At 40.2% G+C, this 23,519-nt stretch overlaps 1 protein-coding gene across 1 annotated transcript; it reads right to left on the bottom strand.

Annotated features, from left to right (window-relative positions):
- Positions 1-45: 45 nt before the first annotated feature.
- Positions 46-23,517, bottom strand: fbxw8 (F-box and WD repeat domain containing 8). Its single transcript, XM_051423684.1, has 11 exons — positions 22,461-23,517; positions 22,271-22,375; positions 21,206-21,370; positions 20,034-20,122; positions 16,165-16,322; positions 15,837-16,033; positions 14,917-15,135; positions 6,876-7,003; positions 1,451-1,624; positions 1,051-1,167; positions 46-549 (listed from the first exon to the last, which is right to left on the bottom strand). The coding sequence occupies exons 1-11, from the start codon at positions 22,938-22,940 to the stop codon at positions 384-386; spliced, it is 1,998 nt and encodes a 665-aa protein (XP_051279644.1). The 5' UTR covers positions 22,941-23,517; the 3' UTR covers positions 46-383.
- Between the last annotated feature and the right edge of the window lie 2 nt (positions 23,518-23,519).

Below are 23,519 nucleotides of genomic sequence, written 5' to 3' on the forward strand. Positions count from 1 at the left end.
TTGTTTTCGGAGAAACCAATAACAAATGTGCAAAGAAGCAATGAATGAGGTAGAAATATGAATTTTTTTATTGCTGTGATGTTGCACAGCGGCACTGAATCAAATCCAGGAAGCCGAACAATTAAAAATTCATAGATTTTACAGTATTGGTTTAAAAACTGTGATGATGCTGTGCAACATCTCTGCAGCTGTATTCAACATTGAAAATTACAAATACTTTTGCAACAGTTACAGGTAATATACAACGAAATGTTACATTTCCGAAAAGCTTGATTTAACGATGATGATAAAAGGAAAGTAATAAAATAAAAGGACAGTTTGGAGAATCTAACTGATCCGTTCGGTCACACACTGAGCCCAGTTGCAGTTTGGAGAACTGCATGTCAGTGGGATGAATGGGAACCAGACAGCCTGTCATAAGGCACCGTGAGGCCGATGTTGTAGTTGTAGCCGTAGGACTCAGTGAAGTTGGACCTGCAGATGGGCAGGATGTGATCCTGTGACAGAGCATTCTCAGAGAAGTCGTAATGGCAGATGACTCCCCGGTGTCTGAAGGATAAATAAAAACACTTGTGTCAGCAACAGAGATATTTATTGTACTTCACTTGCTGGGATATTGTTAAAAGTAGATGCTTGTTAAGAAGAGCTGGATCATTCTGAAATTCAAACCAGTGAAATATGGGTTGAAGAGCAAAATGCACAGATGTTTCTTTGGATTGCTTTATTTAGACCAACAATGCCTTTTTGCAAAGTCAAGCTATCCGGCTGCTGGCTGGAGCTTTATATTTACCGTACAGACATGAGTGGCATCTATGGTATTCTCTCGGCAAGAAAGCAAATATGCATATTTCTCAAAATCAATCAAAATATCAAACTATTCCTTTAAGAATGTTACATGGTTAGCTTTGCGTTTATAAGACCTAAGGTACAGAGAAGCAGTCTAATGTAAGTGTCTCTGAGATTCTGTAAGCTTGTGGGAGCTGGGGGGTGGTAGTAGAGAAGAGATCGAGGTTAAAAAAAGAAGAAGAGTGTGGGAGGAAGATCGATGACCTGCGGTGAGCTGTAAGGTCATCGTCTGTGATGCAGGCCCCCCGCGGTGACTTGTCATCGGGGATGTTGGCTGTTACCAGGGTGCTGGTGTTGAAGCGCACATGCCTGACAGGATGCCTGCAGCCAAGACCGAAAACAACACCTTTAGAACTGAGTATATCTATTTTTACTTTTTACTTACTGCATAGTTTTTATTTGTTCACATTAGCCTTTTTGTAAAAAAAAATAAGGCAAATTTAAATAAATTACACTACATCTTAAAATGTCAAAATTCTGATTTCATCCCTCACATGAGCGAAAAGCTGCACACATTCACATTTTCCCCTAATTTGGATGTGGTACCAAATTGGTTAAGCTAGATGTGACATCTTTAGTGGCTTAGAGGAAAGAAAAATCCCACCTGTTGTGCATCTCCCACAGCTTCGCTCCCATCCTCATCTCCCAAACGCACACCAATCCTTCGCCTCCGCCGCTCACGATCTTCCAGTCGTCCGCCTGCACCGAGGTGACACCCAGGTGGTGGGCGTACAGGGACGCCACGGAGGAGCCAGCTCGTAGGTCAAACACCCTCACCCTGAATCACAGCAGAAACAAATGCTACTATTAATTTATTTAGAAATGTGTTGCTTAGTTTTGCCACGTTGGAATTAGGAAGGTTAATTGAAAAACATGATGAATCGTGTTTCTGTTGGAAATACAATCGTAATGTAAAGAAAGTCTTATATTTGCACATCTTTTTGAAGGATTTCTCTATCACAGTAAATAGTAAACGAAGTGAGTACAATAGTATCAGTCTCCTCCAGTGAATTGTGGTAATTTTGGATTTCACTTCCTGCTAACAGAGGCGGAAGACTCCAAGGCCGCACAAGAGGGAGCACAGTTTGTCAAAGAGTTCATTCATTTACAGACAAAAGGACGCTATTCTCACTTTTGAAGGAACTTTTCAACATCCAGTCAAGGGACCAAAGACAAATACAAACTGAAGCACATGCGCCAATGCAAGTTCCAGTCGTATTTGACCTGGGATTAACCCAAATATCACATTATTTCAACTCCTGATATCCGGCAGCAGGATATATTTACCACCTTTTACTGCATATGGGGCCAGGTAAAAACAGTACACTTAATTAATATAGAGAAGATATAAATTAAGTTTGACATACAGACAGAACACAAAACAAAATAACAACAAAATATGTATGTTAACATGACGCTGATGTTACATTAGATAGGGAATGTAAAATCCATCATGTTGCAAACGTTTTGCATCAGTAGATCAGAAGAAAAGGCTAAATAAAAATAAATAAATATATACACATATAAAAAAGGTGAGTACCTAAATACCAGTGAAAAGTGAATAAACAAGACAAAAATAAAGTGTGTTTAAAGCGTGTGCAATACGCAATAGCAGCAGGTACAAATACGGCCACAAGCAAGTTGTTAAAAGGCATGACATTGAAAGTAGTTAGAAAAAGTTAAAAAAAAATCCTAACTGATGTGTTTATAGGATAAAGAGTGTTCATGATGTCCGACAGCATAGAGCTGAAGGTACTTTACAGACAGAACACACAGTCTTCAGTATTTGGCTGTGGCATGCAATTAACATACAGTAAATAACAATTCAAACCACTGCCAACATTAGAATTACTAAAAATCCAGCTGCGCACACATTTCACATGGCTCTTGCTCTAAATGCGCAAGACAAATAAAAAAAACTGACTTGAGGATTTCACAGATCACATTTAAAACGTGTTGAGGTCAAAAGCATACAAGTATTCATATTGTTTGTTGGCACACTTTGGGCCTCTGTTCGCTATCACAACTGTATGTTGAAGGCCCAGTGTGCAGGATTTACTGGCATCTAGTGGTGTAGTTGTTGCTTCACCCTCCCCTTCCAATCGCAAAGACGCAGACACCCCCATTTAGAGCCAGTGTTGGCTTTGTCCCTTCGGGGCTACTCTAGAAACATAGCGGTTCAACATGGCAAACTCCATGGAAGGCGAGTAACAAAAACATAACGATTCCTATACTCAGGTGATTATACACTAATGAAAAGATACCTATGAATATTATATTCCATTTCTGCCAATAGATCCTCCTAAATGTTACACACTGGACCTGAACACTCAAGAGTAAAAAATATTTTTCCCTTTTTAATTTACTATATTTACTATTATCATCATTAGTACTACCATCATTATTATTATTATTTCATTATGTAATCCATGTTTTGTCTATTTGTGTCCCCTCTGTGTGTGTGTGTATGTGCACTTTACAAGATTTTTAGCTTGACTCTCTGCATCTCTCTAACTGTATGTATTTATGTGTCTGTGTAACTGACCTGCTGTGTAATCATCAATGGACCTGAACTGTTCTGTTTGTGTTCTTAACAACAAAACCAATTTAAAAAAAAGATATTTATTTATTTATTATTATTTATTTAAATATATTTTTTTCTTTATTTTTAATTGCTTTTGTATTGAACTTGAACTATTCTTACCCATGTATTTATTTTAATAAATATTCTGATTTGGATATTTCTTTTTCAACCCTTTCTACAAAGCACTTAGCTAAGATATTTATGATTATCTTTTATGATATTATGATTACTATTATTATTATTATTATTAACTAATATTTGTATTGGTATTTATAATAAATAACTGGCAGTAAGAGCAGGATTTTTACTTGCTGGGTTTCATGAGCAACAAACGCCCAGGGGACCTTCAGCTCCATCTGTTGTCACTGTGGCTTTATTGCAGCTGAAAGCATCCAGGACATGACTCCATCCAGGCTCAACCTCCTTCCAAGACTTCATTACCATAATCAAATTCACTTTAGGGACTCAGACAGATTTCATTTCCGCTTCCAAGTTTTTTTGTAAAAGAATCAGAGTTAAATGGGTAAATGGGCACCATGGACTTGTTGTCTGCAGTTAGTTTTGCCTGTTTAGTGGCATTACGTGATGGAAGCACACGTTTAAACAATGAGGACTGAACATTACTGGCAGACCGCAGGGAACCATAAATCTAATGTTGGAGGCGGCTCAGTCTTCAGCGAGCTGTCAGTGGCCAGACTCCTCTTCATTAATCAGGAGGAGCTCTGCCTAATAAGAGAAGTGTGGGAGAGGCTCGGATAACTCCAGTTAGTTTCCTACAGCTACAGGACGCATTAATCATTATACACTAAGGATTATGTTTGATGAAAACCTATGGTTAGCTAATCCCAAGTGGTCTTTGATATTCCATATGAATGGATGGATATGATAAACTTTGTTACATGTTTTCAACCTGTGAGTTAGGACCACCTGTATTCTTCTTTATCCAAGATCAGTAAAAGATCAAGTCAAGAAAGAGGCCTGAATAAACCAAAGTCAACAACAGGTGAAAAAAAAAAAATAAAAAACTGAACATGAATTAGGTTTTTCCAAGAGTTTATCAAAGACCGACTAAAGAGTAAAAATTAGTGCTGTCAAACAATTAAAATATTTAATCGCAATTAATTGCATTAATGTCATAGTTAACTCCCAATTAATCGCACATTTTTATCTATTCTAAATGTCCCTTGTTTCTTTTTGTCCCATTATTTTTTCTCATTTTAATGCTCTTATCAACATGGAAAAGTGGATCGGCTTGCTTTGTGCAAATGTTGTTTTTATTGAAAAGTCATCCATTGTCGCCTGGCTTTGACGAGGGGGCGGAGAATTCACATCAGCTGTGTGTTTGGCCATCAAGTTGTATTTCAGACTGGACGTGCTGCGATGATAGCTCAGTTCACAACGACAAAACACACAGATCACTTTGGTCTTGTCAATGGAACCAACTTTTTAAAAGTAAACTTTCCATTCAGAATATTATTGGCATCCATTTCGGCGTCTCGCGCTCGCCATCCACTCAAAATGTAACGTCTACTACTCTTAAACAAGTGTGTGCGGTGTGCCTGTTGTTTTGTTTCCGGTCTAGCTAGATCTGGTGTGGTGTTGTAGTTTTTCTAACGTAGCTAGTTGTTGCAACAGCATGTGAAAAAAACAACAGAGTGTGCTAGGCCAAAAAGAACGTTAATCTCGCGATAAAAAAATGGACGCCATTAAAATGGGTTTGCGTTAACGCCGTTAATAACGCGTTTAACTGCACTAGAGCGTGTTAGTATGTTAGCAATATTTGCTAATTATCACCAAATGTGGCTGATCCTGAATGTCATGTGTTTTTCAGGTATTTGTCATAAACTGAAGAATTGATCAAAGAAAGAAATTTTACCAAATGACAACTCTAGATGCAAAGTAAGGGGATCACTAAGGTGAGTAGAAATCATCCCGAGGGAAACATGAATCCCTGTGCACTCTCTTTCATTGTATTCAAATGAAGATGGTGGACCCTGACCAACAGACCAACATAGCCCTGCAGCTAGTGTGACTAAAGGACAATGGCAGGACAAGTCAAGTCCAAGACCTTGGCAAAGTGGTCTCAGGAAGTAGACCTGCATATTAAGTGACCAATAGCCATAGGTATAACACGCACTATGTCTTCCCTCTTTCTTACTGTATCCAGTTTTGCTCTTAGCCCAAATCTTTCCCAATCTGCACAGGTGTGGCCATCTTCCAAACAGCCCTTATCAGGAGCCCTCATTTGCTCCCTGGATCTCAAAAACCAAAAAAAGAAAAAAACACAGGGACAAAAATCATTTGGACAAAAAGAAGGGATGCATTAGGCTTTGGCCTTCAGCCACCCTGTCGTAGGGCCAAGACTGCCGACTGTCCCTCATTCTCCACCATTTCCATTTGTCTTCAACTGTGCACTGCATCAGCTGGGGCCAAAGTGGAAGAGCCAAGCTGGTGTGTGAATCTCTCTGAGCAACACTACACATCTATCAGAAAGCAAAAACCAGAAGTAAAACAGAAAGGACTTGGATTAAGACCAATGCTCTGGCAAGAAAACAACCATTTCAATTCTTCAATCAAAACAATGCTGAACATTTTCGTTTGGCACTTGAAAAACATCTTTAACAGAGCATTCTGTTGTACGGTTGCTGAGAGTCATAACTGGTAAGAAGGGGGGGGGGACCCAGAACCTAAACAATATGATATGGTCTGTCTTTCGCTTTAAGCCAAATACTTAACAGCCAGATGGATTCGGTGCTGAATAGAAACAGCGGGGGCAGCTTTGGACGAAGACACGCCAGGGATTTTTGTTTTCCTGCCAGCTCGTGCACCGAAACACCCGCTAACAAGTGCAGAATAGATGAGAATGGCTCTTTTATGCTTCTTTTCCTCATCTGGAGAGCCAGGTTAGCGATGTGGCAAGTGTGTGTCCATGCATGGATGTGTTTATTGTTCCTGGATGGGACCAAGACAGATGGATTTTTTCAGATTGTTTTTTTCTTGTATAGCATCCCAGGTAAAAGAGGAGACAGGCCGACATCTGTATTCAACTCAAAGAACAAAATGTCTCACATCTGATCATTGCAGTGACTCTGTCATTCTTTTTTTTTTTTTTTTTAAATCAAGCTTTTGGGTTTCAAGGCAACAGAGAAGTGTCAATAATGTAGAAATTGAATAGAGTTTTGTCTTCTCACACACGCTTTCCTAACACCTGTTCTTCACTACAAGCACTGGAGCTCTAGCTTCCTCCTTCAGCCTCTTTCATCAGGTGTCACCATGGGGAAACTATTCAACAGGCGCGCCTTTCAGCTTAAGTTCTTGGCTCCATTTCAACCGTTTGTGACGTCTGAATAAATCCCAGAGTGTCAGTAGTGAGAGATTTTGTCCTCATGCATGATCTCCATCTCCATCTGAGTGACAGTGTGTGTTTTTTGTGTAAGTGTCCTACCTCCTGTCTTTGTTTCCACACACCAGCAGGTGAGCTGGGGTGTCTCTCAAGTTGATGCAAGTGAAATCTCCCGGCGAGCTGCCGACACAAACCACAGGCTTGCCCGTCTCTAGGTTGTAGACGTGGATCTGAAAAGCAAGGACATACATAAACATCAGTCATTTGAAAGATTAAGTTCAGTCAACCTCCGAACGCATCACAAAATCACCAAATGTATAAGCTCGGAGCATGAGTTTGAAGACTTAACTCAAAGTGAATAATGGGGACAGCAAGTTTTAATTTTGGTCGATTGAGCTGGAGCCTGTAGCTGCAAAACAAGCTACAATGCAATCCTTACACCATTTAAGTATATTCATTAAAAGTGCTTGTTTGTGCGACTGATCAGCACTGATTTCCAATGATTATAAGGACTTCTTTATAATCCTTACAATCAGCTATAATCAGTAGCTCAGTGTTCTGTAAAAGATTTTCAGTATCGTAGCTGAATCTTTAGCTGATTTTGACAATGTGGATGAATTTGAATTTGGTGGCCACCCACATAGTACGGTATACGGATGAAGAGCTCCTACAAATTGAAGAGTGGACGAGGAGACCGAGAGAGAGGGGCAACAAGCAGAGGAGGGTGAATCCGCAGCTGCAAGGCCGCAAAACTCGGGAGACGGGGGACGGGGGGGTTCCTGTGGGTGATGTGACCTTATGCCCATCAAGGATATTTCACAGACCGTCTCAAGAAAAAAAAAAAAAAATTCTTTTTTTTTAGGATCATTTCCATAATGTTGCCAGACAACAATCTGAGACATAATAACAATATTAGCTGCAAAAACAAACAACTTATAATGGACAGTGTGAAAATTCCCAACAAGTAATTAGTTGTAGGTCGTTTCACGGCTGCAGGCTGCAGCACTCTCACTGGAGAACTGGACCAAAATTCAAAACTTGTTGTCCCCATTAGTCACTCCCAACAAAGGGTCAAGGTTGAAAAAACAAAGTTAACAAGTTAACCTTTTAGAGGGTGTTTACATCAATATTTGCTGAGCCGTGTCGGACTGTGTATCCAAAAACTGTCTGTGTTGTAGACAGTCATTACAAAATAATAAAAATGAGGACGTTAATTAAGTGAATTACATTCTGCCCATGAAATTGGGTGACTGTATAAAAAAGGGCTACGATTCATACACCACTCACTCGCACAGTTTAACACCACACACTGAGATATAACTGACGATAATTGGGAATAATATATCGCACAAAAGACACACACAGCTAACTGAAGTGATGCTTTGCCAGTTAATTAAAAACAAAGCAGCCCTTAAGTCTTAAATCTGGGGGGGAAGAAAATAAAAATCAGCCTAGAGGTATACTTCGGTTACAGCGCAGCATTGCCTCCGGCTCAACGGCTGCAGCAAACTTTCTTCATACAAGTTACAATGATGTCATCTGGAGCTGGCCTAATTGGTCAATTAGCGGCTGGTGTTTTCTCATCCAAATGAGACAGAACAAACAGGATAACCGCCAGGCAAAATTGACTTTGAATAATTAAAACGATAAAGAAATTAAACTGAGGGAGGGGGGAGGGAGAGAGAGAGAGAGAGAGAGAGAGAGAGATGGAGAGACAGCGACAAAGATAAAGAAGTTTGAAGGAAGGGAGGCATGATGTAAGCCTTAAGGAGATGCCAGCAGTTTTTGTGTGTCCCTTATTTGGGCCAAGCAGAGCTTTAATTGTGCACCACCCCGGGGCAAAGCCCAAATCACACCGGACTTTGAAATGACAGCTTGATAGGATTTGGACAGCGGAAGAGAGGGGGATGAGTTGAGAAAGAGGCGGGGGGGGGCGAGGTTCAGCCTGCTGTTCTCTATGAATCATGGCAGTTTAGGGGAAGATATTTTATTATCATAAGTATCCACCCAATAAAATAGAGAAACGAGGGAGGGAGGCAAAGAAGCGGCTTTGTGATAATATTGGGGGCTGTTTAGAGACTGTAGCAGTATGTCTTGAGGAAGCATTACCATGAGGATGACTATAGAGGAGTTGTTAAGTTAATGCACTTGCTGGAGCCCCAATGAGGCTTGCAGACAAAAGGACACTCTAATGGTGGCTTGTACTGGGATGTTAATGCAATTACTCTTTGCTTTTAAAGAGATGAAAACGTTGGCAATTACAGCTGTCCTTTTGAGAAAAACCTTTTATGTTGCCGTTGTGTATATTCTTGAACACATTTGGCCAAAGATCAGATTGTGATTAATCTTAAGTGGAATATCATAGACCAGCAATGGAAAACCATGTGCCATGGAGGGCAAACTGACTGCAGGTTTTTCACTCCAACCAAAGACTCCACAAGCTGATTTCACTGATTAACGCTCCATCAAGCAGAGAGAGAAACTAACAAGTGAAATCACCAGCTGAGGTGAAAGGTTTGAATGAAATCCATAGACCGTTGGCTTTCCGTGGCCCGTGATTGCCCCAATCATACGCAAACACAGACGTCTGAAACAAATATAGATTCGGAGCTACGTTTGGTTTAAACAGCATGTGGACAAACAGAGATTAGCACATAGGACCAGATGCATGATAATGGCAGGCTTGTGGTTTGATGTCATTTGGGACTCTGAAACTTCATAGCATAATAAAGCATAATAGATGCTTATTCATAGAAAACTTCTCGAGCTCCGATGCCACTTTTTGATACCTGTACTTGTTATTCTCAAAAATACAATCATGGCATTTTTTTCGTGTATTTCCACAGTTGTAGAGAACTCTGTGTGCAGTTGAATTTGATTTCTCCCGGACAAACAAGAAGCTAGACGCAAAAGGAACAAAAAAGCTAAAACACAAATTACAAAAAGTAGTTTAGTTGTGCTTCTTGGCTCAGCAGTGGTTTGTGGTAAGAAGCTGTTGGCTGCTTCCCAATCTAATTAAACAAGATGAACAAATAAAGTAAGAAGCTATAGAGATAACTGTTCTGTAAGCACATATTGGTATTTTAACTTTCTAAACAGCACCATCCATGTGTTTAAGGTGCTATAATAAGTCTGAGAGTGTGTGTGCTATGTAGTTCCCCAGTTTCAGTGAAGGTAGTTGGGTGCAGTGGTATTTATTAGGGATGAACAAGTACAACGTTATCTGAATCTGTTCAACTAAATTATCTGTATTCGTATCTGGAATTAATGTTTGCAGAACTAACACATTGACATATTTTACTCTGACGATGCTCGTAAGTATATTATCTGTACCGGTTTCAGCCGGGTACTCACTCAACTCTAGTATTTATTTACCTCAGTTCAGCAGTATATTACCCTGATGATCTCAGGTGCTTAGCAGGGGAATAGTCCCATAGTGGATAATTCCCTACCCTCACATTGAAGGTGCTCGCTTAATAGTATATTCCCTCATGGTCTCGAGCCCGTTCCAGGGTAATGGCCACAAGGCAGCAACCACAAGTACTAGTTTATACATAATGGCTGGTGCTAAGCATCGCATCCAATGAGGTTTTCGCAGGTACGGTTTTATTGTCACCCTCCCCACTCTCTGCAGGGCAGATCTTTGTGTATGTCTGTGGGGAGTGACAAGGTCTGTACATGTTTCATATTCAAATAATGATGTGAGATATGTGAATTGTCTGACTGAAATAAAACAAAGCTTAGTTCAGGCAGACATTTCAAACACGCCGTTACAGACTTTGCTCACTACGAGAGTCAAAAAAGAAGTTAGGTGGATAACGCTGCTAATAATACCGAGTAATACCCAGAAAAAGTCCCCCCCACCATGGACTAATGTTTTGATCCCAATATTTCCACCCATCCTCCATGTTCATTCTAAGTATACTCAACTCCCCCTTATAAATAGCACATTGTATTGAAGCAGATACGCCGATATCCGTTATGCTAATGCATGCTGAAATTCTGCTGTAAATGCAGCAATAACCTGCTGCTGCCATTTGTGTAGCATTCTTATAGCTTTATCAACGTCACCTCCATCCCAGCATCCACCTGTTAGCTTTGACTTTATGTTCAAATGCTGAGGTGTTATCATCATTACTCCCCACTACTGCTCTGCTGACCTTGTCATTTTATTCTATACTCACATAACATTCACTTACACTTGGAGTTGGATGAGTAGTTTAATAACAACTCTTTACCTGGGAGGCAACCTATTTAGGGTTTTATTGAGTAAATGATCCTGATGTCTTAATCCTGATCAGTGACAAGACTTCTATACTTCTAATAAATCCCATGTGCATACATACTATACATAAAACCATTAATTCAGTCTTCCATGCATCCAACCAGCCATCTCAACTTGAGGCAATGAGAGGATGACAGGTTTTCTGACAGTACTAGCTCTGTGCACTGTGGTAGATTTACTGCAGTGGATGGATAGTTTGCCAGGGGAGATGCCAGCTTGTGTTGAATGCCCAACCACAAGCTGGGTGGATGCCTGGGTGCCCCCCAGTCCACTGGCAAGAGGGTGGCCAGTAGTAATGAGGATCTGGAGACTGGCTCCGACCACACACACTTATACACACCCACTGACAACACAAACAAAGACGGGGAAAGCTAGAAGACAAAGCCACAAGCTAAATGATAACGCATGCCAAAATACGAGAAAGAATCTTCTATATCATCGACACAAAGCAGCTTTTGTGCTTCAAGCTGTCAGATTTTGAAAGGAAACTGCAGCAAACTCAGCGATTACCGCTGAGTCTGAATCTAGTTAACAAAAACATGACAATGTGGTTGAGTTCATCTAAGTCAAAATGCTGTAAATTAAAATGTTCATCATCTGTGAGGCAAAAAGGTGTGAGATGACTTTCTTGGATGCCAACTCCATGCATTTTGACAGATTTTAATGAAGCATATGTTTCCTTCCTAAAGGTCGCATGAAAAATGTCTGCCATCACTAACTGTTGCAGCCAATTCATGCTTTGTCTTCTTCACAGTATGAAATCGCTGTTAGAAACGTGACAAGAGTGACAGACAGGTTAATTAAATTTGTGAAATACTTTAATTAGTAAGAGGTGTGCTAATCATGAATTGGCATTTAGGTAGAAGTTTTGGCTAAGCCCACTATGGAAACAAGAAAGTTTGAAAGACTTTCTGTGCGTCTGTAAGTTCAAATAAAGAGAATTGAATCTAAACTGCAAAGCTTACTAGGAAAGGAACTGCTGCTTTTTATCCTTAACTCTGTAAATGTTACCGCTAAAGGCAGAAATTACAATTTCAGATGGAATAAGAGTGATATGAGCTGCGTGTTCAAACTCAAGTCAAGAAAAAAATTTATTTGCACAGCTAATAATAAAAAATCAACACATAGGAAAAAAGTATGAAATTGGGAAATAAAAAATAAAAAAAACATACAATAATGGGATCATAACTTTCTTTAGGGTGGTAACTAATGAGTATTTTCACTCTCAATCTCAATTCTTTTTTCCAATAATTGATAATCATATTGTCGATAAAATGACAGTAAATAGTGAAACCCCCATCCCTGTTTCCCACATCTTCAAACATCTTCTTCCCACTGTTTACCTGAATCTCAGAACCTGTTCCATACTAACTACTTCCTCATTACATGGTTGATTAAGTTGACAACAAAACATATTCAACAGCAGATGGATCTTGCTTCTGCATTGCCCTACTGTAGCCTTGTTTAATGATAAGGTAAGGCTGTTCCATCCCTCACTGCTGCTCTCTCCTCGGTCCACTATGTGGTGCTTTAGTGCTTCCACTGAATCAGTGCTTCACCATGTCCGCTGTGCTTATTTTAATAGGGGGTGATGTCAGTGGAGAGGCTTTGCCAAAAACATGTCAATCACAAACAGATTGCTTCTCTCTCTCACTCACACACTCTCACACACACTCTCACACACACTCGCACACACACACACACACACACACACACACACACACACACACACACACACACACACACACACACACACACACACACACACACACACAGGGCTCAGGCTCAGTTCTTGCTGTTACCACTTGTCCAGTCTCAACAGCAACTAATGTCTAATTTGTTATTGAAAAAAGAATCTTTGGATGCAGCAGCTTTCTTTATCATTTGTTTCATCCATCAACATTGACAAAAAAAAATATCTTGATTAAGTGAACTTCAGCATAATGACTGTTGCATAGCTGCCACCTGATCCCAACAGAATAGTTTGTCTCGTGGCACTTTGTACTTTCTATGTAAATGCTTAACAGTCAATTAGGTGGCATTGGGTCCTTAGAAACACAATATTATTAGAAGCAAACAGATGCAGCTTGGGGAACAACAGTCTATCAAAGTACCCTTAAAGGCTGTAGTAATTAGGAACATGGTCTGAGGAGGGCTTGTTGCTATTTAAGATAGCTATTTCTACTATAAACAAATCCCCAACAGGTACATCATATTCATTTCTAAGGGGACACAAAGTAATAGTGAGCACACTGTCAAGAGACCCAGTGTACACAGATGAGATGTATTTAGAGAACAGTCTTTGCTTGCAAATAATCTGAACTTCAAATCTGCTAGAAGTGTGGAACAGACTTAATATGACTAAATGAAATGGTGTTCCACATTTTAAAAGGCAGCGGGCATCTTTTTTCTCCACAAGAGTTTAACTAATTTGTGTAATTTAAAGTGAGGGCAGAGAAGATGGCTGTTTTTACTATAAGCCAGTGATTAAACCGTTAATGGCCTAATGCCAGAGCCTCACCTCACTGCGCTCCTCTCCATGAATTGTGTTTCTAAGAAGTCGTGCGTCATTCCATCTGAGCAAACCAAATTAGTTAGCTTGTACAATTTCCCTTTTTTCATTATGCACCTGTTGAGAGCACAAGTGACCTTGTTCCTTCTATTGGAAACCTTTCATTTCAATTAGTAAAGTCTGGGTAGGTTTATTTTTAATTTTTTATAAAGGCATCTAAAATCCATCTACAAAGTTCTGAGGCTTTGCCTTCTACTTTGTCAACATTCAAGGTTTTGTTAAAATTAGGCCTTGACACAGCTCCATCAGTTCCATTAACATACAAACACTAGATTGTTAGCCCTTACACAGTACATACTAGAGTGCTGTTCACAGTGGGTTAGACAATCAACATCACAATGTGTGAATTGGTGGTGGCAAATATAGTTCAATTAGCATTCAAATCACACTGCCAGTGTCTTTGTTTCTAGACGAATATAAGCTTTTTCTAATTATGTTACTGAATAACTCAACAGATAAGTGTTTAACATTAACACGTATTACACTGGTATCATTATAACACAGCTGCGTCATGGGATTTTAAATCTTCCGTATTTCTTTGAGATTTTTGTTCCAATTAATTAGTTCACTTTGCTTTGAACTAGTTTCCTAAACCCAGTCCAGCCTTATCATCTAAGATCTAGACATGCTTCTCATATTGATGATTTTGTGAAGCCAAAACATAATGACGGCTCAAAATGGCAATTTTGCTGCTCAAAACAAGGTGGCAGATACAAATATAGCAGTTTTCTGTTTACATTATTTGTTCTGTTGGATTTGCAAAACACTAAATTTAGTTGATCAACTTTTAAGTGCCAATGAAGCAACAGCGTTTTTCACTCGTGTTTTTTTTATTTCCTCTGTATGTAAAATGTCCTTGGGTTATAAGATAATAAATAGGGTGCCCGGTTCGCTCAGTGGGTAGAGCTGGCGACCCATGTACCGAGGCTGAGTCCTTGCTGCAGCGGCCCAGGGTTCGAATCCGACCTGCGGCCCTTTGCTGCGTGTCATCCCCCCTCTCTCTGCCCCCCTTTCCTGTCTATCTTCAGCTGTCCCTATAATAACGGCAATAAAAGCCCCAAAAAATATACTTAAAAAAATAATAATAATAAGATAATAAATATATATTAGTAATAGAAGTAGTGCTAGTTTTTTAAGACTGTTGCTGTGGTTTGAAATACTTTGAAACACAAATGCACACGACAACAAAACATGTACTGATGGGCGAAAATATACTAAAACATCGTCTCAGTTGTGCAGTCCTATGTTAATTTTAAACGGAAACCGTGCAGAGACACTGAACCCACCTTGTTTCCTCCATCGTGCATGGACCAGCCCGTGCTCTTCACTCCAAGTGCAACATGGGAGTCAGAGGCATCCAAGCAGGTAACAGGATGACCATAGACTGAGTGGAGCGTCCGTGGCTCCTCCTCCCGGTCGTCCAATAGGTACACAGTCTCTCCTGCTGCCGCGGCCGCCAGCGGGCACTGCTGCCCCCTGCCAGGCACCAAAACCAGACTCTCTACCTGAAATACAGACAAGATAGAGGAACACTTCACCTTTGTCATACAGGAGTAATTTGTACAGTGCTCACTCAGTTACACCATTATTTATGCATTTGTGGTGTCGCCTGAATTTCAAATGAATCATGCCCAACACTTATATAGAGAGGAGGGTCACTTTAATTCCTTTAAGAACTTCCAGAAACATATTTTCAGTCTCTCAAGAAGTCATATATTGTACAATTACGGTTGCAACTAAAAATTATCTAGGCAGTAGAAACACTACCGCTTTTGTCCACCGAGGCTGCGAGAACCAGCAAAAAAAAAGTGCTTTAATTGATTAGACAATTTATAAAATGTTTTAAAATGGAAATCTAAAATATTCGCACAGCATTAGTCCAAAACTCTAAGATATTCAATTAATAACGATACAAATCAGAGAAAAGCAAAAAATCCTCATATACGAGATGCGCATTTTCACTTAAACAACTAATCGGCTACCAAAACTAAATGAATAATCAACTAATAATTTCAGCATTAGTACAATTTATTGTCAGAAGCTGAAATGCCACAAAATGACAAGGCTGTAAATACTTCCATAATTATTTCACATTAAAAATAAAAAATTTTTAGATGAAAGTCACAAGAGGAAAATGCCTGAAGCACAAACTATTAATTAACACAATAACACATCTGTACGGAGAATGTAAAACTGCTTAACTCACAGTTTTGGGTAGCTGAGCCTGGCACAGAGTCCTCCAGTACCCACAATCGTCGGCACGGTCCAACCGAATATCAGGTCCGGCTGCGGAGACCAAGACAGGACTGTCGGGGCTCAGGGCCAGGGCCTGGACCCTCACTGGGCTCTGGTAGTGGTGGATGGGCTCTCCACCGGTCTCTGTGCTCCACAGGTCCACGCAGCCTTTACCCAAGATAGCGTGAGCAAGGATACACAGAACACTAATGTGTACTAAATCACAGCTTAGTACATGATGTCTTACTATCACCAACAAGTGCTCATAGTTCACCACAGGATCACATTCACACACTCACCGTCTTCATAAGCAGCAGCAGCCACTGTGCTGTTGACCTGGACGTGACTAACATAAGGTCTGGGGTCAGAGTTAGTTGACAGGCTGTTAGGCTTCAGGTAAGAGGCAGTTGAGTCCCAGTGCAGTGTATCCCACAGTCTCACATCACCAGATGTGTACCTGAGATACAAAACAAGCACATCAATCCCACTAAACACACATAGTTTAAATATTCCGATTTGTAATAAAACGGCTGGTGCAGAATTATTGCCCATTTTCCACCACAGGCTGAGAAGTTTGTCTCCTCAAGAATACCTGACGTCACCCTCTCACCGCTGAATCATTTCCCCTCTCACACTTTCCTCACTCTGACTTGTTGTTATTTTGTTTTCTAAAATTTATGTTACATCACGATCTATCGAGGATTACAGGGGTGTTGTTTGGGCGGAAAAATGCTCAGAATTTCACCCCTTACCACAGGACACTTGTAGGAAGTGAAGGTTATCCTACCAGTACACTGGCTAGAAGCCTCTGGGTTTTGAGAACTCCTATGCAGCTTTAAATGTGTGACCCTGTTATAGGGCTTTCTAATGGCAAGAACCTGGCGATACGCTACGTATCACAAGAAAATGGTTACGATTCAGTTTATTGCGATAATATGTGCCAGTGGTTCTCAGACTAACCAGAATCTGGTTAGTACTTGTTTAGAGCTGAAACCACTAATTAATTGAGCGGTTGATCAACAATTCATGATGATTAATGATGATCCATTAATTGGTTGAGTAATTCAGCCAAAATTTTCTTGTTCCAACTTCTCCAGTGAGGATTTATTGCTTTATCCATACACATATATATATACATATATATATATATATACACACACACACACACATTATATTTATATATATATGTATATATATATATATATATAAATATAATTGTTTGTGTTTTACACTGTTAGTTGAGCAAAGGTAATTTTGGGCTGTCACTTTTATTTTTTCATTTTATAGATAGAACAATGAATCAATGAATGGAAGAAAGCAATCAGCAGATGTTTAAAATAATCATTAGTTGCAGCCCTACCCAGACAAAGATTTATTTCCCTCTCTCTTCAAAATAAAGCGACAGTGATTGTTCCATTGGTCTTTCACAGGTCTTCAAGAAACTCAAAGCTTGTGCTCTGTTTCCATTTGTATGAGCAGTACTGTCTACATAACTGTGCCACAGAGAGGGCTCTTTCTGTGCCTGAAGGCAAACCACCAACACACAACCAGTGGCTCATAGAATGCAGTGTAGAGGTCAACAGATGTTTGCGTGAGTTGAAATGAGAAAAACGTCTCATAACTTCATGTGTTAATGATTTATGGATCTTAAAAGACTACACGTAGCCAACTTAAAGTCCAATTTTAACAGACCGATATGTGACCATCTTGTACCACCTCGCCTCAACCTGTGCTTCTCCCCTTTTGTGGCAAAGCGCTGCCTCTGTCTCCCGTCCTCAAGTGACAACAAAGTCACCCGCTCACACTCAACAGGCTCTTGTTCTGTTCCCTCTTCGTACAAGTCAGTGAGCTCTCACTGTGGGGAGACGATAAACTGCCAGCGCTACCACCTCCACAGATACCATCATGTCTGAGCAAGTATCCAACTCACAGCCAAAGTGTGTGACACAGTGACAGCAAGTGTGACAGAGGGTGTACATGTGTGCGCCCGTATGTGTGTGTGTGTGTGTGTGACTGGCATCGCAGGGTATTGGCAGGAAGTAAAACAATAGGAATACACACTTTCACTTAATTGGTACATCACCTCAATGCCAGCTATCAACAAGATGATGAAGCTGAATCTCATCCAAGTCACTCGTCAAAAACTTTTATGTGCGGGAAAACTTTGTGCACGGATTACTGAAATCTTCATGCGAGGAAGCCTCAACAGATTTGGCCTTTATGACCACGTTCAGACTGCAAGCAAAAGTGGCCTAAATCTGATTTGTCAAGTGACCAGGTCAGACTTCTTCAGAAGTAGTGTGAACACTCAAATCTTGCCCAGATCTGATTTTTTTTAAATCAGATTGAGACCACTTCCATATGTGGTCCTGAATCAGACCCAGGTCTGAGTTTTTTCAATGCGGCCACAGTGGTAACAACCAAGGCGGATTTGATGCAACTTTTACGTCAATCTACATCGACATTTGTCACAATTATGCGCCGGCGAGTTAATAATAAGTTAATAATAATAAGTAATTTGCAGCCATAACCCTGCAAAAGGCCAAAATAGCCAATTTGGCTCTCTTTCTTTTCATTCTTCTCCTCCTCAACACCTGCTCATTAATGTTACGGCTGCCATTACACAAACATTTTGAAATAAAAGCGAAAATGCTTACTTTCACTGCGTCTGATGTCATTGTTATTGTTCTTTTGCGCATGCGGGTCAGTTCGAAACCACAAACAGTTCACACTGGAATCTGATATAAGCCACATTTTAAAAGGTAATGTGAACAGCCAAACAAAAAATCGGATCTGATCAAAAAATCCGAATTGAGCATTAAGACTTGCGGTGTGAACGTGGTCTATGTCCCTGTGTGACTCCGAGAGTTGTCGGGTTAATGAGGCAATGTCTCCTGTTGCCTTTTAAGTGCCAAATCTCATTCCACTGGTTTTCTAATAAGATTTTGTGGATGCAATTGAATCATTCTTGATTTCTCTTAACTGCCATTGATTCTTCTCTAGTTAAATTAAACTACTTTCACTAAGCTAAATAACTCTTTAAGTACCAATAATGGGAAACGTATTGATGTTGTGAATTTGTTAATAGCAACGGTATAAAAAGGATTATTTAAGAGTATTTTAAAATGTTTGCAAAGTGCATTATTTCACGTCTAGACTGTTTTGGTACTGTGTGTCCTACATCTGCTTCACCTGACAAGATGCAAACACACCGTCCTCTCCATTGAGACTCACCAGGACTGGAGGGAATCTAATCACACCAGTCCCTGGAGACACTGCACATCTCCTTGTGGGCACTCTATCAGGCCCTTGTGGGCCCCTCACAATCTATCACTGTCTCAGCCCAGTAGTTTCAGGGCAGGTTTGATTTAGTTCAGCTGCAAATTCATATACTCCTCCCTCACCAACTATTGCCATTAGTACTGCCATTAGTATGACAATAACGACTCCCACGAGGTATTAATTTGACAAGTTGACTTGGTTATAGTATTAAAAACTGTCCAAGTCCTTGTTTAGAAATCCGATATCCGTTGAATATGTTTGTAACCAAGTAGTGTAACTCGAACCACATTCACAAATGTTGCTCTTTCCTTACCAAGCCTTTTTCTCTTTACTTTTTTTGTAAATTTTTTTTTTCCTTTAAGAAATGACATGAGACTATTTGTACTAAACTCTTTAAGAAAGTAATTTTAAATAGGACACATGTTGAGGTTTTGCATATTTTATGCCTCAGGAGGGATAAATGTAAAAGTCCATTAGTTTCTTTGTTTAATATATTGTGCGTGTACAGTACAATGAATACATCATAACAAGCTGTGATCTCATTGTATCAATACACCCCCAAACATTACAATACAACACTCTTAATTCCTAACTGCGCTGTAGCCAACAGTAAAAGACTGATTACAATGAGTGTTGGTTGTCAACCACTATTGCATTGTATCAGTTAGTGCTACATAACATCCCGTGTCTAAACGTGACATATTCTTAATTAAACACCCAGTCATAAATCAGAAGATTAATAACCAAGAGTTATTTTATACTGACATTTACATGACAAGATGGAAAGAGAGGCAGAGGGAACGTACGGGTAGCGGAAGTAACAGCTGATGTTAACACACATCAGTTGTCAGAAGCGACCTGCCTGTTTGGAGTCCTTGAAACTCACCCAGCCAAAACAAAGCTGTCACAGGAGCTGACATCACACAGCACCTTCCCCAGCTCGAACTGCAGCTGGCTGATGGATCCAACTCGGTTCTAGACAGAAAATATGACCTGGCTGAAATCACACTATTCCATCCATCATATAAATATCTTCCAACCGGTAAAACAGAGTGCACATTTAACTATATATCACCTGACTGTAGAAGAGGTTGGCTGTAAGAATCTATTTTATTTTCTTCCAATTTACAACCAATCATTGTGTTAAAATCACATTTTTGTATCGTATTATATTATATTCAAAATATAAATTACAGTTAAAAGTGGAGATAGTGTTGGGCTAGTTACTCAAAACATTTTATTTATTACTCATTACTCATTTCAAGAGTAATAATATTACTCTACTTATTACTCCCTTCCAACTGTTATTAGTTGCACTACTAGATATATTACTATTCTGCTACAACCCAAAAAACCGTTGTCCCTTCTCCCCAAAATTCTGACTCCTGACGATTAAAAACCAGTTCTGTTTGCTAAAATCAAAGTAATGGGAATATTTTGAACGGAAGCGTTTCCGTCTTCCGAGTTAGTTTCCTCCACGATTACAAAAATGAATGCAAGGTTGTGATTGGATTGTTGGATTTCAAATCAGTAGGAGTTGACAACAAAAGTAATATTGTAACTTGTAATTTTTTGGGGGGGAACTAATATTATTACTGAGATTTATTTGTAATTACACTTCTTGTTACAGGGGAAAGTAATATTATTACTGTAATAATTTTTACAAGTAATGAGTTACTGGGTGCCCGGTTAGCTCAGTGGGTGGAGCTGGCAACCCATGTACCAAGTCTGAGTCCTTGCTGCAGCGGCCCAGGGTTCAGGTCCGATCTGCAGCCCTTTGCTGCTTGTCATCCCCTCTCTCTCTGCCCCCTTTCCTGTCTATGTGCAGCTGTCTCTATCATAAAGGCAATAAAAGCCCCCCCCCCCCAAAAAAAAAAGTTTAAAAAAAGTAATGAGTTACTGCCCAACATTGGAAATAAGACATTTAGTTCATGGTCTACTGTATGGTCCACACTGATGTCTGCACTAACTACACCAGTCAAACTCCAGCATAGCTGTTGAATTTGGGTGTAATCTAATAAAGTTATTCTGATTCCCCACAGTGGAACAGTTCAATACCTTCCAGTTGGAGCACACTGTTTTGGCCGAACTCCTGCAGTCACGCAGCGTGCTCTTCCAGCAGGGAGAGTCAGACACGCCGGCATCCCGGTGATAACCCTCCCTCGTGCACATCCTGAACCACAGAACGCCGTCCTCTGCGAGGACTCTCCATGCCCTGCTCACCTGGGAGGAGATTGGACAGCATGACAGTGGATTGAGTCAGCATACATTACAAGCTTGCATCAGTTGATTTATTCATGCTTAACGAGCCCGGCCGCCAGATGGACTCACCACATGCTGTAGGTTGGCCACACAAAATGTAATTTACTAATCTTTACCGATTTAAGTCACATAGGGTATTAAAGCTGCCCTAAGCAATTCTGAAGGTTGGGGGAAGTGCAAGGTGACTGTAATTTAAGGACTTCACCAGGAGGGGGACAAGAGAGACAAAAATCAGTGTGAGTGCAAGTTTACTGCTTTTTAGGAACTTTAATTTGTTGTTTCATCTGCAAAAGAGGATTTCTTGTAAGTGTCACCAAACTGCAGGCGTACTCCCTTCCCAGATTGTTACCCTGAGACTAACCACACTAACACCATACCTGAATTGAACTAACTTGAGCAGTCTGAAATTGCTGAAGTGATTACTGACCTTTTTTGTTTGTGACCCCTGAGACCTTTCCTCAAGTGTTGCATCAGTCTATGTGTTACAAACTGTTTAATTAAAGTATGATTTGTCCTTCTGAGATTTTATATGAATAATTGTTGAGGACTGAACTGTTTGTCTAGTATTTAAATTTGAGAGACTGCAAAAAATGAACCTTATTTAGTATAGCATAAATGTGTTTTCTTTGTTTGTTTGTTTGTTCTGTTTCTCTCAGTTTTTCCAACCAAAAGCCCTCATGTTTATCTTGCTACCTCTACAGGACCTAGTCTAAAGCAGCTGTTTTTAAAATGTGCTAGCAGGGACTCTTTCAATCTGCAGTTTGTTGGGGTTTTCTGTCATTATACACAAAATAAAATGAGTTTACGGCTGTCCATTTGGTGTGAGGTTCATTATTTTTCTTTTCACTTTATAAAGCATACCTGCGCACATCTGCCCAGCTCAGTACAGTTGAGATACTGGAATATCTTCAAAGCCAACTCGTACGGCAACTCAACATCGAAGAAGGGAATGTCATTGACTTCATTCTGCAGAAGAAAATAATTACATCACATTATACACGGACCACCATCCACACCTTCATCATCATCATTTCCATCATCGTCCTCATACCAGATCTTGAATGAGTTGATCCAGCAGCTCCTCGTCTTTCTTGACCTTCCTCTGAGGTTGCTGCTGCAGCTGCAGGGATGTGCTGCAGGCATGAGTTATGTTATGATACTGTCTCTTTCTCCTGGTCCTCTCCTCCTGAATCCTGTCCAGCAGGGGACTGGTCCTCCCGTCCAGCAAACTATGTGCAATGGACACATAATCTGGCTGATCCTCTGACTCTGCTGCAGCTTTTCCTCCTCTTCCAACGCGCCCTTCATCCTCAGTACAACCACTATCCACTACTGGTTTTGAAGCACTACAGTCCTTGTTGAGATTTTCTTTCGAATCTTCAAAATACCTGTTTTTACAGTCTCTCTGGCCGGACTGACCTGGAACATCACAGGAGGGGGAAGGAGCACAAACAAGTGGGTGCTCCTTTTTTTTAGTCGTTAACTCTTGTTTCCAACGCTTCCTGAACGCAACAAGTTCGTCCTCGGCCATATTTCTCAATCATCGTTGACAAAATGTAACATTATGGTGTTATAAAACGGTGCAGTAGGAATGTGTATGTTATCCAGACCAGTTAAGGGAAGCCATAGCTCAGCACCGACGCAAACTAAGCATATGTCCTTCTCTATAAACAGTCCGAAGAGGGACATGGCGCCACTGTACACTAGTTCCGCCAGTTTTTTAATTCCTCAGTTTTATTATAGAAGCGGCCATTCTCAGGGATGATATATGTTTTTGTGGCCACAGCTAGCAATTGTTCAGAATATGAATGCATATATTTCATATCCAATGATAGTAGGATATGCATATCTAAATATAACACAAAATGCATCTTATACAGTTAAAAAAAAATAGAAGAAAAGAGAACACAATGTCGGAGCACACGCTGTAACAAAAGACTCCTCAGATCAAAGCAGACAGGAGAAATTCAAGAGTTAACCATTGCATCTCTCTTTTGGGAAAAGATGATGTAAACCCCCACACCATGTGACACTGCAATGAATAATACAGTAGAGAGAGAGAGAGAGAGAGAGAGAGAGAGAGAGAGAGACAGAAAAAGAAAAGGGGGGG

The sequence above is a fragment of the Dicentrarchus labrax genome, unplaced genomic scaffold (assembly GCF_905237075.1).
Source record: "Dicentrarchus labrax unplaced genomic scaffold, dlabrax2021, whole genome shotgun sequence".
In the NCBI taxonomy this organism is placed as follows: Eukaryota; Metazoa; Chordata; class Actinopteri; family Moronidae; genus Dicentrarchus; species Dicentrarchus labrax.

What these genes read in the sequence shown, in the direction of transcription:
- fbxw8 (XM_051423684.1), bottom strand. Translation starts at nt 22,940, where the DNA reads ATGGCCGAGGACGAACTTGTTGCGTTCAGGAAGCGTTGGAAACAAGAG. An exon ending in AGCTGGGCAGATGTGCGCAG is followed by an intron (nt 21,371 to 22,270) that starts GTATGCTTTATA and finishes ATCTCCTCCCAG; the next exon opens with GTGAGCAGGGCATGGAGAGT. An exon ending in TGCACGATGGAGGAAACAAG is followed by an intron (nt 7,004 to 14,916) that starts GTGGGTTCAGTG and finishes CTTGCTTTTCAG; the next exon opens with ATCCACGTCTACAACCTAGA.